Source organism: Coregonus clupeaformis, chromosome 17 (assembly GCF_020615455.1).
Source record: "Coregonus clupeaformis isolate EN_2021a chromosome 17, ASM2061545v1, whole genome shotgun sequence".
NCBI classification, from domain to species: Eukaryota; Metazoa; Chordata; class Actinopteri; order Salmoniformes; family Salmonidae; genus Coregonus; species Coregonus clupeaformis.
The window spans coordinates 66,174,437-66,192,064 of NC_059208.1; the positions used below are offsets into that span (position 1 = coordinate 66,174,437).

Here is a 17,628-nt window from a genome sequence, read left to right on the forward strand (position 1 = left end):
TACGGACAATTCCTTCAAACTCATGGCTTGGTTTTTGCTCTGACATGCACTGTAAACTGTGGGACCTTATATAGACAGGTGTGTGCCTTTCCAAATAATGTCCAATCAATTGAATTTACCACAGGTGAACTCCAATCAAGTTGTAGAAACATCTCAAGTATGATCAATGGAAACAGGATGCACCTGAGCTCAATTTTGAGTCTCATAGCAAAGGGTCTGAATACTTATGTAAATACAGTATGTATTTTTATTTTGTATACATTTGCAAAAATTTCAAAAATAAATACATTTCAATTTTAGAATAAGGCTGTAACGTAACACAATTTGGAAAAAGTAAAGGGGAATAAATACTTTTCGAATGCAGTGTATATGCCAACAGCAACAATGCCTAATTTATCATAACCATTACAGATGGTTTTAATTGATATATTGTCAATAAATAAAAGTGCCATTTGAGAATCATTCATTGAAACCATAATGAGCTGTAGTGTTGCCTGCTTGGCTCTGACGGGGTCACTCTCTGCTGCTGCTTGTCCTTGGCTCTGACGGGGTCACTCTCTGCTGCTGCTTGTCCTTGGCTCTGACGGGGTCACTCTCTGCTGCTGCTTGTCCTTGGCTCTGACGGGGTCACTCTCTGCTGCTGCTTGTCCTTGGCTCTGACGGGGTCACTCTCTGCTGCTGCTTGTCCTTGGCTCTGACGGGGTCACTCTCTGCTGCTGCTTGTCCTTGGCTCTGACGGGGTCACTCTCTGCTGCTGCTTGTCCTTGGCTTGTCCTTGGCTCTGACGGGGTCACCCTCTGCTGCTGCTTGTCCTTGGCTCTGACGGGTCACTCTCTGCTGCTGCTTGTCCTTGGCTCTGACGGGGTCACTCTCTGCTGCTGCTTGTCCTTGGCTCTGACGGGGTCACTCTCTGCTGCTGCTTGTCCTTGGCTCTGACGGGGTCACTCTCTGCTGCTGCTTGTCCTTGGCTCTGACGGGGTCACTCTCTGCTGCTGCTTGTCCTTGGCTCTGACGGGGTCACCCTCTGCTGCTGCTTGTCCTTGGCTCTGACGGGGTCACTCTCTGCTGCTGCTTGTTCCCCATTTTTTTCACATAAAAGAAAAACGCTTAAGAGATATCATGCTGCGTAAGAAAGACTTAGCGTTTTCATTGTAAGCTTATTTACATTGTGGCTGCTAGCCAAATAGCTTTGAACTCTGTTGTCATCTGATCAAAATGAAGCTATTTTCTGATGAATGTGTAGCACTAATGTATTTCCTGTGAAGAAACACTATAGTTGCACGTCCCTGATCACTCTAATGAAAAATATTAAACACTGTTGACTTTCAACATAAAACGTACGTGAAAGGTTGTCTCGAGGTTTTGCTCACCTGCGTTAGAATACCTCACGATAAGCTGCAGACTATTTACCAAGAGAGTTCATCTATATTTTTCGTAGCTGTCCATTTACCACCACAAACCGATTCTGGCACTAGGACTCAACGAGCTGTAATAAATATAGAGCCATAATATATAATAATACATAATATAGAGCCATAAGCAAAAAATTTAATGCACATCGAGAAGCGGCGCACTTGTGGCCGGTGAATTGAAAGCAGGGAAACTGATATCAGTCTTACCTCATTTTTACCAGCATGTCACCTTAAAAAATAAATATATATATTTTTACTCTAGATCACCTTTACTCTACACACAGAAACATTTACATTTTAGTCATTTAGCAGACGCTCTTATCCAGAGCGACTTACAGTTAGTGAGCGCATACATTATTTTGTTTATTTATTTTTACTTTTTTTCCCATACTGGCCCCCCATGGGAATCAAACCCACAACCCTGGCGTTGCAAACGCCATGTTCTACCAACTGAGCTACATCCCTGCCAGCCATTACCTCCCATACCCTGGCCGACGCTGGGCCAATTGTGCGCCGCCCCATGGGTCTCCCGGTCGCGGCCGGCTACGACAGAGCCTGGATTCGAACCAGGATCTCTAGTGGCACAGCTAGCCCTGCGATGGAGTGCCTTAGACCACTGCGCCACTCGCATACAAAGCTCTCCCTCGCCCTCCCTTTGGCAAATCTGACCACAACTCTATCTTCCTGATTCCTGCTTACATGCAAAAACTCAAACAGGAAGTACCAGTGAATACAGAAGTGGTCCGATGAAGCGGATGCTAAGCTACAGGACTGTTTCTCTAGCACAGACTGGAATATGTTCCAACATTCATCCGATGGCATTGAGGAGTTTACCACATCAGTCACCGGCTTTATTAATAAGTGCATCGACGACGTCGTCCCCAGTGACTGTACGTGCATATCCCAACCAGAAGCCATGGATTACAGGCAACATCCGCACTGAGCTAAAGGCATGAGCTGCCGCCTTCAAGGAGCGGGACACTAATCCGGACGCTTATAAGAAATCCCTTTATGACCTCCGCCGAGCCATCCAACAGTCAAAACGTCAATACGGTACTAAGATCAAATCCTTCTACACCGGCTCTGATGCTCGTCAGATGCGGCAAACTATCACGGATTACAAAGGGAAACCCAGCCGAGAGCTGCCCAGTGACGTGGGCCTACCAGATGTGCTAAATTCCTTCTATGTTCGCTTTGAGGCAAGCAACACTGAACCATGCATGAGAGCACCAGCTGTTCTTGATGACTGTGATCTTGCTCTCTGTAGCCAATGTGAGTAAGAACTTTAAACAGGTTAACATTCACAAGGCCCATGAATGCCAAGGTAAATGACTATCGCCCCGTAGCACTCACATCTGTAGCCATGAAATGCTTTGCAAGGCTGGTCATGGCTCACATCAACACAATCATCCCAGACACCCTGGACCCACTTCCAATTCACATTCACGTATAGATGGGTTGGTTGTTTAGCAACAAAACCGACGTGTGAACAACTTTGGGGCAAATCAGATGGGGTTAGATTGGCTTAGATTGTTGACAACATGTAAGCTATATTTCATCTCCAATGTTTATTGAAAACATAAATACAGTTGCACGATGAGCACTTGTCTCTCAAATACATCATTACGGTTGTTGCTTAGCTAGCTAGCAAATGTTTTGCCATATTAGCATAGACATGAAATCAATCAAAACAAGACATGGTATCAAGAACAAGATGAAACGAGCTGAAATGAGTCACTTACGTTTCCCCACATGGCAGTTTCTTGTCATTCTTGCTAGCAATCTGGCCGTCCAGAATCACAGCAGCTGACTTCTGCCCCATGGAAGTGCACACATCATTTTCCTGACGTTGTCAGCTAACCCATCTATATAGCCACGGTCTCCTTATTTCTCTCTGCATTGTTGTCAGTCAGCATTTCACTGTTAGTCTACACCGGTTGTTTACCAAGCAGGTGACAAATAACATTTGATTTGAAATGCCATGTTTCTTTTTGCCATGCTTCGTACAGTCTAATTGCTAGCCTGGGTGGGTACGAGCATGTTTGTGCCATCATGCCACTCCTTGTCATGCATGACATTTACATGTTAGGTATGACTGACAAGGAATTGACAATATAGCACAAACAGATCTGGGACCATTCTAGCTAATTGCAGATGCACAACAGCCTACTCCATTCCTTCAGATTCATTTAGATTACTAGGAAGAGAATGAAAGGTGCAGTTGATTGAGGTGAGTAATCTAGGCTCATAAATAATTCAAACAATGATTGGAGGTCAAGTGCGTCCGGTTACCGAAAAGACTGCAGTGGCAGCAATATCATGTCCTTGGACAGACAGACAGACAGACAGACAGACAGACAGACAGACAGACAGACAGACAGACAGACAGACAGACGTGTCTCAAATGGCACTTGCTTAACAAACTGAAGTATAGCTTATAGGCCAATAACTTGCTCAAACAGAATTTTCTTATAGGTCTATATTTGCCAGAGTCAAGTTTTTACCCTCTTGCCCAGGGGTGGACATCCCTGCTTTTGGAGATATATGCCTTGTTCTCCTAGGTGTGCAGGCTTGTGTTCCAGCCCTGCTCGAACACACCTGATACTGCAAATCAGCTACTCATCAGGACCTAGGCTACATTAGCTGAATCATACAGATATATTGGAGCAGGGCTGGAACAAAGGCCTGCACATCCACTAGGCTCTCCAGGAACAAGGTTGACCACCTTTGCAGATGCTGTGTCTGTCCCAAACGGCCCCCTCGTCCCTTTATAGTGCACTATGGGAATAGGGGGCCGTTAAGGACGGACACATTTTTGTCCCCGTTGCACCTGCACAGACGATGGGGAAAGAACCGATGACACCATCAGCAACTTTACTTGCAAGAAATAAGGAAGATTTTCAACTCACTGAAAACACTGCATTCTGGAGTCCAAACGGTATGGGCGTGAGTCTCGCTAAGGCCACCACTTTGAGTCCACTCCCCCCCTCCACCACCCGTTTCACAGCACTGAGCTGCTCAGAGTTCCCCACCTTGTTGACCACCCAGTCCGTCAACAGTCTCTTACACACCAGGTGAGCCACGAAGGTCCCAACGAGCACCCCGACCATCACCAGTCCCATACCCAGCACAAAGCCATAGAGGTACCCCGCAGCCACGTTCAGCACCATGTAACCCCAGCCGAACGGGAAGGACACAATGATCAGACCAACTATGAACAGCATGGCTCCAACCAGGCTGTCCAAGCTCTCCACCCAGAGCAGAAGGTCCTTGAGGTGCTGTCTGACTAGAGCCACGGAGGAGAAGCAGACAGCTGTCATAATGCATGCCAGGAGGGTGCTCTTGAAGCAGCACGTTGTAATACAACACTGGTGTCTGAACTCCTCGTTGGTGGCGCCACCGGTGAATGACACTCTAGTGTCAACGATGCTCTCCGGGTCTTCATCGATGGCGCCTCCTCTCTCCTCAAAGGCGTTGCATATCAAGATGTCTGCTTTATCGCCCTCGTCCAGGGAGGATCTCTGGAGCCAGCGGTTCAGCTGGATCTGTCCTTTGACCGCGGCGTGTTTCAGGACCTTCACGATGACCTGCAGGGATGGTGGCGCCCCTGCGCCCCACATGGTTGTCCTACAACGGAGTCTCGGGAAGACAGCCGGTCGCTCTGATGGTGGTTCTCAGATTGACATTGAGCGTTGTAACTTGAATACGACCGTTTCCATTGTAAAAACGACGAGGCTGGAACCTAAATAGAATGACTACTGAGAAAGATAATTAGGGTCACACGTACTGACACAGAGGTTATCGGTGGCTTCTGTGCTTCGGACCCATCACTTTATCAGTACAGAGGACAACTGTTTACATAGACTTCAAAAAGAAATTCTTCCAATCTGTGTTGCCATTATAATAATTATCGTCCAGTGTGACAGTTATCTTGTGTACACCAATTGGGAGACATGGCAGTTCAATGACCTATGAATAACGTTTTCACGTCGCCTCGAGTCCGAGGCAAACGCCATAATTTACTCACACCAGTTGTCATCCCAAAATCACTGAGTTGAAAAGCATCGGTCGATGGAAAGGCAGCAAACTGACCAGAAAGGCACGGTATTGCTAAAAACGTCAGATGAAGCTTACTATTCGTATAGATACAAAACGGTCCAAAGATAAATCCGTGCAAGACTCCAACTTTTGCAACTCCTCGGTCCGATTTTAGCAAAACGTTGCAGCGGGTTGCTACTCCACTGAGACTGACTCCACTTGGCTAGCTGGTCCAAAGTCCTGTACATCCAATCCAACGCGCGATTCGCCGAAAAACATGCACTTATTTTTCCTCTTCCCGGGGCAAAGTGACAACCGGTGCACCGACGTCAGTCTGACAGCCAGCTTGTTTTTTAAGACAACTACGTCTTATCTCTTGCTTCACCCACTACAGTAACTGCTGATAGCCGCTAAATGCTATCGATCCACCAGCTACTGCTCTGTTTATTTCCCAGAAGGCCAAGTCCCGGACCCACTGCTGTTCTGGCCCAATCAGAGAACGAGCCTGGTGTATCGCGAGAACATAACATTTCATTCCTGATGTTTGTGTCTGGATCTGAAATCAAAGATCATTTTATATCACCTCTCAGATTTTGATTTTATCACAACGTTTGTGCCACATGTGGACTTCATAACCATGACCAGAATATCAGTGTTGCGTTATCTGTGTGGAAAAGCTCTAGATTGTAAATTTTTCGAAGCATGGTTATAATAGGCATAATTGTATTATTAATTGGTATTTCATATAACTCTTATTAGTTCTTATTCATTTTTTTGTCCATTCAGTTGTTGTCAGTACAGTCAACTAGTACCGTCTGTGAAAAACAACATGTTTAGACCTTTAGGTTCACACATGTAAAGACATGTTAAAGTGAGACAATTCTTCAGATAGTCTAATGTTCTTCTTAGCAAACACAACTCAGTCTACATAAGGTATTATGAACAAGATGTTCAAGTTCAGGCAAAGAAGAACAAGTCTGAATAGCACCCTGGTCAAAAGTAGTGCCCTATGTAGGTAAGACAAGTGGGCCCCTCCTAAAGTTGATACGGGTTTTAAAACCTGTGAGAAATGCAAACAAATCATAAACATTCCTGCAATTGAAGATAATACCCTGACCAAATGAAAAAAAATAGTATATATATATCTCATAAACACGTATACAAAGTCCAAATCAAATTTCCCCAAATTAGTATAATTAGGCGCTAATGGCGATCCCATAGTAATTCCTTGAACCTAAAGATAATAACAGTCTTCAAACTTAAAATAATTATTTGTCAATATTTCATTAGACATGGGGGATCCATTTCTGTTATTTGATTCAAATAATGTTTAATCGCATCCAAACCCTCTTGATGAGGAATAGTTTATCAGATATATTGATGCATTTTATTTCATTTGGTCAGGTGATGATCTTGAATTGCAGGAATTCTTTATATACATGAATTCCAGGATGCCATCCATTAAATGTACGTTCGTATCAGACAAAGAACATGTTTCCTTTTTGTATGTTTTTGTTAAGAAAGATGGCAATGGCTTCACACTGAGGTGTATAGAAAAGAAACAGATAGAAATCAGTGGCGGTTGGTGCCGTTTAAGATGAGGGAGGGCAAGTCTTTTTTTGAGCATGGCCTTATTTCTATTACAGCATATTGGATGACTGTCATTCATATTCCATTCACCCAGTTCAATGTAACATCGATGATACTCAAATTTCCCCTATACCGACCATGAGGTTGCTAATACCTAGCCCATGAATGGAAGTTTACAACGTAGGTGCAAACAGGTCAAGAGACAAATTAGAGGTGACAGACAGTGACACATGGACAGACAGTGACACATTCAATACCACCTTGCACACTCCTGCCTGCATCTAGCTGATATAGGATGTAATCATTAGTCCAGAGTTTCTATTGGACAAATTCAGGTATGTTTATCCCCGTTTTATTCCGTTTGCTTACGTTTAAGAAACATTTTTCAACAGAATCAGAAGAATGAATACACCCCTGATCACACGCAAACAGTTCACTTTTATAGCCACACAAACAGCTCGTTGTATTCCTTCTGACATCTACATGCTCTCCTCCTATCACCTTTTCCCCTTCGCTTGTGGACTTCAATGAACAACACATCAGCTGTATGTGACCAGGTGAAAAAACCTTTCCAAGCCAAACCATGTCATAACCGCTACATACAGCCTATATCGTTGTCACCATATTAGCTAAAGTAACATCATAGTCAGCATAGCTAATAGAACTAACGTGTTAGTAAACCCTCTACAATCATGCAGTACAGTGTACAGTCAGTAAGCAGTTTAGCAGTTACACAGGTGGGCCCAGGTGGCAATAAATTAGTCAAACCAAAAGCTTCCCTTGACTTGGAAGAGTTCCAGTGTTGGATAGTCATAGCCAGCTAGTTAACATAGCATCCCTCTGTTTGAGCCGGGTGTTTGAGTAACTAAACTAGCTAGCTGCATTTGTTAGCTAAGTAAGTGAAAGTGAAAGAAATGACAAAATATAGCTAGCTCTCTCTCGCTTTCTTGCTCCTTCATTTTTGAAGGAATTAATTTGTTACAAACTGTTCAACTATTGTCTTTCTCTCTCTTTGAGTCAACTACTCACCACATTTTATACACTGCAGTGCTAGCTAGCTGTAGCTTATACTTTCAGTACTAGATTCATTCTCTGATCCTTTGATTGGGTGGACAACATGTCAGTTCATGCTGCAAGAGCTCTGATAGGTTGGAGGATGTCCTCCGGAAGTTGTCATAATTACTGTGTAAGTCTATGGAATGGGGTGAGAACCATGAGCCACCTAGGTTTTTTATTGAAGTCAATGTACCCAGAGGAGGACGGAAGCTAGCTGTCCTCCGGCTACATCATGATGCTACCCTACAAAATGCTGTTGAGGCTACTGTAGACATTCATTGCAAAACAGTGTGTTTTAATCAATTATTTGTTGACAATATATTTTGTATAGTTTTATCTAAAAAGGATAACTTTTTTAATGTTTCACTATTTTTATTTTTATGAAATTCACTGAGTAGGATGGTCCTCTGAGGAGCCTCCACTGATAGAAATACCTTTCTTCATTTCAGCAGTTATCTTCACTAAAATAGTTTACCATATGGCCACTTCCTTCACATTGTAAGGTTCTGTATTTGTTTTCTTAGTCCACCTTGTGTTCTTGAACGTAGCCCTGTTTCTTTGTGTTCTTGACCATAGCCCTGTTTCTTTGTGTTCTTGAACGTAGCCCTGTTTCTTTGTGTTCTGGAACGTAGCCCTTTTTCTTTGTGTTCTTGAACGTAGTCCTGTTTCTTTGTGTTCATGAACGTAGCCCTGTTTCTTTGTGTTCTTGAACGTAGCCCTGTTTCTTTGTGTTCTTGAACGTAGCCCTGTCTTTCAGGGTTACTAAGTAAGTACAGGGCTTGATAGATTCAGGAGCAGCAGGTAATTTGATCGATCACCAGCTAGTACAAGAGCTTGACATTGATCTTACACCTGTCACCCCTCCCTTAAGGATTAACACCCTGGACGGGCAGCCATTGGGCACGGGCTTCATTACGCTCCTGACACTGAGCGTTACCCTCCAGATTGGAGTCTTCCACACCAAAACCATTCAACTCATGGAATTCTCATCCCCCAAACAGCCACTCAGCCTCGGACACCCCTGGCTTTGTCGTCACGACCCTGCCATCTGGTGGCGACATGGTGAACTACTGTCCTGGTCTTCTACCTGCTTCACCAGTTGTCTCAGCCTACCCTGCAGAGCCACCACCATTGAGGACTCTGCCTCTGCAGTGCCACCCACTATACCAGGGTTCTTCAATTCCGGTCCTGGAGGGCCGAAACACCTCTGTTTTTCATCCTCTCCTTCTAATTAGGGGCTAAGGGACACCAGGTGAGTGCAATTAACTACCAGGTAGAAATAAAAAACAGAAGTGTTTCGGCCCTCCAGGACCGGAATTGAAGAACCCTGCACTATACCATCTGAATACGCCCAGCACAGCAACGTCTTCAGCAAAATCAAGGCCTCCACTCTGCCACCACATCGTCCAGGGGACTGGGCTATTGACTTACCCCCTGGAGTGTCCCCACCGAAGGGCCGTCTTTTCCCCCTATCTATCCAGAAAATGAGGCAATGGAGAACTACATTGATGCACTCAAACCGTTTCATTCGTCCTTCTTCCCTGGCTGCGTCCAGCTTCTTCTTCATTGGAAAAAAAGGACGGTGGTCTTCGTCCATGTATTGATTACCGTTCCCTGAATGACGTCACGGTCAAGAACCGTTTCCCTCTTCCTCTGATCCCAGCGACCCTTGAACTAGTGGGCCGCGCCAACATCTATACAAAACTCAACCTGCGGAGTGCTTATAACCTTGTCCGTATATGTGAAGGCGATGAATGGAAGACGGCCTTTATACATTTACATTTACATTTACGTCATTTAGCAGACGCTCTTATCCAGAGCGACTTACAAATAGGTGCATTCACCCTATAGCCAGTGGGATAACCACTTTACAATATCTATATATATATATTTTTTTTTTTTTTTTTTTTAGGGGAAGGATTACTTTTATCCTATCCCAGGTATTCCTTAAAGAGGTGGGGTTTCAAATGTCTCCGGAAGGTGGTGAGTGACTCCGCTGTCCTGGCGTCGTGAGGGAGCTTGTTCCACCATTGGGGTGCCAGAGCAGCGAACAGTTTTGACTGGGCTGAGCGGGAACTATGCTTCCGCAGAGGAAGGGGAGCCAGCAGGCCAATGCATGAGGGCACTATGAATACCTGGTCATGCCCTACGGCCTTACTAACGCCCCCGCTGTCTTCCAATCCTTTATGAACGAGGTTTTCCAGGATATGATCAACCGCTTTCTCATCGTCTACATTGATGACATCCTGATTTACTCCCTGAAGGAGCACATACAGCATGTACAAAGGGTTCTTCAACGGCTCCTTGACCATAACCTTTATGTGAAGACTGAAAAGAGCACCTTCCATGTAACCTCGGTAAACTTCCTCGGTTTCGTACTGACACCTGGAGGGGTCAGCATGGATGAGAACAAAGTCACCGCCGTCAGTAACTGGCCCAAACCCACCACCGTTAAGGAACTCCAACGTTTCATTGGGTTCTCCAACTTCTATCGCCGGTTCATTCGGAACTTCAGTTCTACTGCCGCTCCCCTCACTGCCCTTACCAGCCAAAAGACCCGGACCCTTCAATGGACTGATACCGCACTGACTGCTTTCAACACCTTGAAACGCCTCTTCACCTCAGCTCCTGTCCTTCGCCAACCTGATCCGACCCTTCCTTTCACCCTGGAGGTGGATGCATCCGAAGTAGGAGTAGGAGCCATACTCTCTCAGCGGGTGGGAACACCTCCAAAATCACATCCTTGTGCCTTCTTCTCCAGGAAATTATCCCCCGTTGAGAGGAATTACAATGTGGGGAACAGAGAACTCCTCGCCATCAAGCTGGCCCTCGAGGAGTGGCGCCACTGGTTGGAGGGCGCACAACATCCCTTTCTCGTCCTAACAGATCATCGTAATCTGGAATATATCAGAGGGGCCAAGAGGTTAAACTCCAGACCGCTGGGCTCTCTTCTTCACACGCTTCCATTTTCATGTTACTTACATCCCTGAAAAGAAAAAGTAAAAGCTGATGCTCTCTCCCGCCAGTTTGACCTTCCGACCAGTAACTCAGACCCTACACCCATTCTTCTTTCCTCTTGCATTATGGGACTGGTACAGTGGGAGGTTCTCTGCCATACAGGAAGCCCTAACCTCAGACCCGGCTCCTCCTGAGACACCAGCTGGGAAGAGTTACGTACCAGCAGCTGTTAGACACCAACTGATGCAATGGTGTCACACGTCCTTGGGGTCAGGACATCCGGGCATTACACGAACCACCGAACTTCTAGCCCGTAAGTTCTGGTGGTCTTCACTGACATCCGACGTCAGGGATTACGTACTCTCCTGTCCAGTCTGCGCCCAAACCAAAAGCCCTCGTCATCTCCCTTCCGGTAAGCTTCAACCTTTACCATCCCTCACAGACCCTGGTCCCACATAGCTGTTGACTTCATCACAGACCTTCCTGAATCCTCTGGTAACACCACCATCCTTGTCATAGTAGACCAGGGTTCTTCAATCCTGGTCCTGGAGGGCCGAAACACTTCTGTTTTTTATTTCTACCTGGTAGTTAATTGCACTCACCTGGTTTTCCCAGGTCTGAATTAGCCCCTGATTAGAAGGAGAGGATGAAAAACAGAGGTGTTTCGGCCCTCCAGGACCAGGATTGAAGAACCCTGTAGTAGACCGTTTTTCAAAAATGTGTCGTCTGGTTCCTCTTCCTTATTTACCTAACGCCATGGAATTGGCTGAGTGTATGTTCCAGCAGGTGTTCCGTCTGTATGGGTTTCCGGAGGACACTGTAAGGTTCTGTATTTGTTTTCTTAGTCCACCTTGTGTTCTTGAACGTAGCCCTGTTTCTTTGTGTTCTTGAACGTAGCCCTGTTTCTTTGTGTTCTTGAACGTAGCCCTGTTTCTTTGTGTTCTTGAACATAGCCCTGTTTCTTTGTGTTCTTGAACGTAGCCCTGTTTCTTTGTGTTCTTGAACGTAGCCCTGTTTCTTTGTGTTCTTGAACGTAGCCCTGTTTCTTTGTGTTCTTGAACGTAGCCCTGTTTCTTTCATTTTTGTTCATTGATTTCACCTGTGTTAGTTACTCACCTGGTCTCATCAGCTCCTTATTTAGTTCAGTTCTTTCTGTTTGTGCCTTGTGAGGTATTGTTCGTTTTGACTCTACTAAGCCTTTTCCTAGCTTGTTTGTGAGAACCAGTTTTAGCCTTCAGTCCTAGTTTTGATTCTCCTGCCTGTTTGCCTACCTGTGTATGACCATTGCCTGCCTGTGACCACGATTCCTGCATTCAGAGCATTGCTTTGTGATAGGCAATCACTTTATATGACCATGTATTGCAATGTGAAACATGTATTTCTAGATTAAACTGATTCAGTTTGGTGAGAAAGTGACTGTATGTCAGAGGAAGGCCCTCAAAATTGTCAAAGACACCAGCCAGCCTAGTCATAGACTGTTCTCTTTGCTACCGCACGGCAAGCGGTACCGGAGTGCCAAGTCTAGGTCCAAAAGGCTTCTCAACAGCTTCTACCCCCAAGCCATAAGACTCCTGAACAGCTAATCATGGCTACCCGGACTATTTGCACTGCCCCCCCACCCCATCCTTTTTACGCTGCTGCTACTTTGTTAATTATTTATGCATAGTCACTTTAACTCTACCCACATGTACATATTACCTCAACTACCTCAACTAGCCGGTGCCCCCGCACATTGACTGCAACGGTACCCCCCTGTATATATAGCCTCCCTACTGTTATTTTATTTTACTTCTGCTCTTTTTTTTCTCAACACTTTTTTTGTTGTTGTTTTATTTTTACTTTTTTTGTTAAAAATAAATGCACTGTTGGTTAAGGGCTGTAAGTAAGCATTTCACTGTAATGTCTGCACCTGTTGTATTCGGCGCATGTGACCAATAAAATTTGATTTGATGATTTTGTGTGTTGTACTTAGTAAATTGAAAAATATGCTTAGAGTTTTGAAACAACTGCCTTTTTGATGATCTGTTTTTACTAAGAATTGTTCAAATGTTCCACATGCTTGTGAAAAGTGATTTTTAAAAAAATGTAAATGGTCTGTTTACTGTGGTACGATCTGTGGAATTTATGTTTGTGTGGGTGATATTAAAACTCCACTAGAGTGCGCTGTTGTACAGCCTTATTTACAGTGTTCACATTTCCTCTGCGTTCTCGATGCCTCCCAACAGTCAGTCGTGTTGCTCCGGAATATCTAGTTTCAAATCACAGAGGAGGAACTCTGTATAAAATAAGGGATGGTTTTTCTTGTGATGGTCTCAAATGATGGCCTCCTGTTCCCTCTGTCTAATAACTCAATAATTACAATGTAAATGCATAGACTACTAATGTAAAATGTGTCTGGAAAAAATATGAAGAGGTAAGACTGTTCTAAGAAAAGTCACGAGGCCTATAGATTATGTTTATATATTTGTCAGATCACAACCTGTTTCAGGCCACCTGGTCCTTATTACTAAATCACCTCACAAAATACAGGCTTGCTAAATATATTTTATCATTCACCTAAATAGGGTAGGCTACATTTCTAAATAATATTTGTAAGATGACATTTACTCTCATCACTATCAAATAACATTAGCATTTGCTCCATTGTGAAATTAAATATGTAACGTTACGTAATTCCACAGTTACACTAATTAGGATCCACAATGGCCGGCCTATTATGACTTGTTGAAATATACACTAATAGGCCTACAATTATTAAACATCAATAATTATCGTCAATGGGATGCAAGCGACATACTGAAACATTGTATCAGCAGCACACTGCTCACCATCACCATCTTGCGCCTTTTAAACGAACAATTGGCGGAAAAAAACGTCCTTCCTTCCCGCTGCAGCTTCTATCGAGACGCGCATCGCAGCACCAACCTGCAGAACGCAGCGCCAGTTTAAACGCACAGCATCAGCGGTGGCATGAATTCTGTCTGATCATATCAGCGGATCTTTCGGTCGTTTGTGTTGACTTTTAGACCAGATTCATTCAACTGAACACAACTAGTTTATTGTCAACAATCAAAAATATCACCTGTAAAATGGATTGTTCTTCTGAGGAGGTGCAGTTGCTTTCGGATGAAGCCACCACTCCAGTGGAATTGAAAAAAGGAATGTCCATATTTCTGGATGTAAGTAGTATGTATGACTTGAGGAATGCAGTCTTTATCCAGAACAATTTGCATTGTTAACGTAATTCCCTTGATGCTGTGACTGTGAGACCATAGGCTATAGTTAATCGACAGGGAAAACGGAATGCCTATCAGTTTTGCCAAGTTTCAAAGTACTTTTCGATAGGCTAATTAGATTCATTATTTTTTAAACTGATTTACATAACTCTCTTAATTTAAGCAGGACAAGTGCATTTTATTTGATTGGCAAATGTCAATAAGATTTTCATCCGTCCTTCTTGGGCTATGATGTGTCATTTATAGGCTAGCTACTTTATCTTATGTAACTCAAAGATTCATTTTTTATCGCCACATATATATTCCGCGCATGTCTACGTTTATTTATGTATCCTTACACTATATCTATTCAATACCATATATTATGTAACACATAGATTAATGCTTTTGCATGTTTTATTACACTACTGTGTGTCTGTAAATGTAAAAACCCCACAGGGTCCGTCTGCTGGCCTGGCTGGCTACCTCCAGACATGTTCAGTTCACACACTGTTATAAAGCGAAATTAATGTGACAAGGTGTGATTTCCAAATGCTACCCTATTCCCTATATAGTGCACCACATTTGACCAAAAGTAGTGCACGATGTAGGGAATAGGGTGCCATTTGGGAGGGAGACAAAGTTGACCTTTACAACCCTTTCCCGTTTCCCGTTAATACGTCACATGTTGAGTGCGTCATAGTTGTTTGACCATAATTTGGTGTTACCACTTCTTAACACATTCCCACCAATAATTGCTGCACCAATTAGCTGAATTGATTTCACATGGAATCCTTACGGATCTTTATAATGTATTTGTCTTGCTATATAAATAATGAACATATTTTGTAGGCTATAGACAGGTTGGTTATTTAGCAACAAAACAGAAGGTGCACAACTATGGGCCAAAATAGACAGGGTTGGCTTCAATTGTTAACATCTCAACTATATTTCATCTCCAATATTTATTGAAAGCATAAATACATTTGGACAATGAGCACTTGTTGTCTCTCAAATACATTGTTACAGTTGTTGGTTAGCTAGAGCTAGCGAATTTTAGCCATATTAGCATTGACATGAAATCAGTCAAAACACCTCAAAACAAGACACGGTATCAAGGATTCCCCACATGGCAGTTTCTTGACATTGTTGCTAGCTATCTGACCATTCAGAATCATAACAACGCACGGCATCGATGGACGCGCATCATTTTCGTGATGTTGTCAGCCAACCCGTAAATTTGCATAGTCTGGATAATGTAACCAACATCTCATACATCCATGTTGTTTTATAGATTAAATATTATTTTTTACAATCATCTGATGATGAAAGATAGTGTTGCTTTAATCAAAAGTCTGTATAATTAAATAGCAACAACAGGTGCCTCATGCTTAGTTGGGGTCATTAGTAATGGACAGTTGGTGAGGAGTGATATTGAATTGAAATATCAATACTATTGACAATGCATGTCAGTGCCAATGATTAATTTGAGCCGGATCCTGGCACCTCTCAGTTTTGGACTGTTTTGTTCCGGAACCCATTTGCCAGGATCCGGTACCTCTCGTGACATGAAACATTATTTTCAAATCAAATCAAATTTTATTTGTCACATGCACCGAATACAACCTTACCGTGAAGCGCTTACTTACAAGCCCTTAACCAACAATTAAGTTAAGAAAATAGAGTGAAGAAAATATTTACTAAATAAACTAAAGTAAAAAAAAGTAACACAATAAAATAACAATAATGAGGCTATATACAGGGAGTACCGGTACTGAGTCATTGTGCGGGGGTACAGGTTAGTCGAGGTAATTGAGCTAATTTTTACATGTAGGTAAAGTGACTATGCATCGATAATAAACAGGAGAGTAGCAGCAGTGTATTTGATTAATTGTTCAGCAGTCTTATGGCTTGAGGGTAGAAGCTGTTAAGGAGCCTTTTGGACCTAGACTTGGCGTTCCGGTACCGCTTGACGTGCGGTAGCAGAGAGAACAGTCTATGACTTGGGTGGCTGGAGTCTTTGACAATTTTTAGGGCCTTCCTCTGACAACGCCTATTATAGAGGTCCTGGATGGCAGGATTGATCTCTGTAATTCTCTTGGCTGCCCCCTAAAAAACGTAATGTGAAAACAGTGCCTGATATCCTAAGAATTGATTTGTGTTGGGCTGGCCCGGGTTGATGGTTTGCGCAACATTGTAGCCTATATAGACCAACGCCTGGATGGCAGGAATCTTGGCCCCAGTGATGTACTGTCTATATAGACCAACGCCTGGATGGCAGGAATCTTGGCCCCAGTGATGTACTGTCTATATAGACCAACGCCTGGATGGCAGGAATCTTGGCCCCCGTGATGTACTATAAATATATATATATATGTAGCCTATATAGACCAACCCGTGACCATTTCTGTGGTGAGAGAAAAACCCTTGTCTCTCACAGAACTAGAATGAGACTCACTTTCTGTGATCTCTCCCTGTTCTGATAGACATGAGCATGCAACTGTCATCTCTCCAGTGTTGCACTTAATAATGCATTTCCTTATAGAATCATAACCGAGAGAACCGCGGGAAGAACCGCGGGAAGAACCGCGGGAAGAACCGCGGGAAGAACCGCGGGAAGGGTGCTGGAGGTGCCGCAGCGACCCTGATAAGTTGAAATGCCAAAGTTATAGAATTACTGCTGTCAGCCAAAACAGGCCTTTCACAATATTTCAAATACAATTGCGGGAAAACACATATCCTGCTGAAAAGAGAAGACTAATCTGTTTGTAGGCTACCAAATTATCAACTTCCAAATAGACCTATTGAGCGAAGATAATTGTTTTACAAAGTAAAACAAGAGAGAGAAAAGCTTTTGGCACGGTATGCAAAAGTGATGATATATAGCAATGTTTTATTATGAAAGTGATTTTTCTTTCATGCGTTTGTAACCGGTTGTCAAAGCCGGGCGTAGGTGTGGTGTGGAATCAATTGCAGGATGCAGATGCAAGTCCAAAAACACTTTAATAAAGTCCACAGAAACAACGGCTAGAAACAGAGCCGGTTGAACAAGGGAAAAATAAACGCACTCAGCGTAAAAGTACAACAAACGCACAACGTGCGGACTCTCTAATAACATAGAGCACAAACTGACTGGCAACACCTGCTGACATAGAACAACTACACACAACCACAAGACAGAAACAACGAGAACTTAAAGGACACATAATCAAGACGAAATTAGCAACAGGTGTAACAAATCAGACCAAACCAAACACACACAGACACAACGAACGGTGGCAGCTGGTACTCGGGGGACGACGACCGCCGAAGCCTGCCCGAACAAGGAGAAGGAGCAGCCTCGGCCGAAACCGTGACAG

General features: G+C 43.6%; 2 protein-coding genes across 2 annotated transcripts in view; one reads left to right on the forward strand and one right to left on the reverse strand.

The window, feature by feature from the left end:
• The window catches only part of LOC121585236 (transmembrane protein 64-like), a 41,009-nt gene extending 34,970 nt beyond the window's left edge, over window positions 1-6,039 (reverse strand). Inside the window, exon 1 of the mRNA XM_041901686.2 lies at window positions 4,322-6,039. Coding sequence (XP_041757620.2) covers window positions 4,322-5,032 — 711 coding nt within the window. The 5' untranslated portion in view covers window positions 5,033-6,039. The remainder of the gene's footprint in view (window positions 1-4,321) is intronic.
• A 7,834-nt stretch (window positions 6,040-13,873) lies between these two features.
• LOC121584021 (N-terminal EF-hand calcium-binding protein 1-like) overlaps window positions 13,874-17,628 on the forward strand; it is a 57,095-nt gene continuing 53,340 nt past the window's right edge. Inside the window, exon 1 of the mRNA XM_041899852.1 lies at window positions 13,874-14,233. Within this exon, the coding sequence (XP_041755786.1) occupies window positions 14,144-14,233 (90 nt within the window). The 5' untranslated portion in view covers window positions 13,874-14,143. The remainder of the gene's footprint in view (window positions 14,234-17,628) is intronic.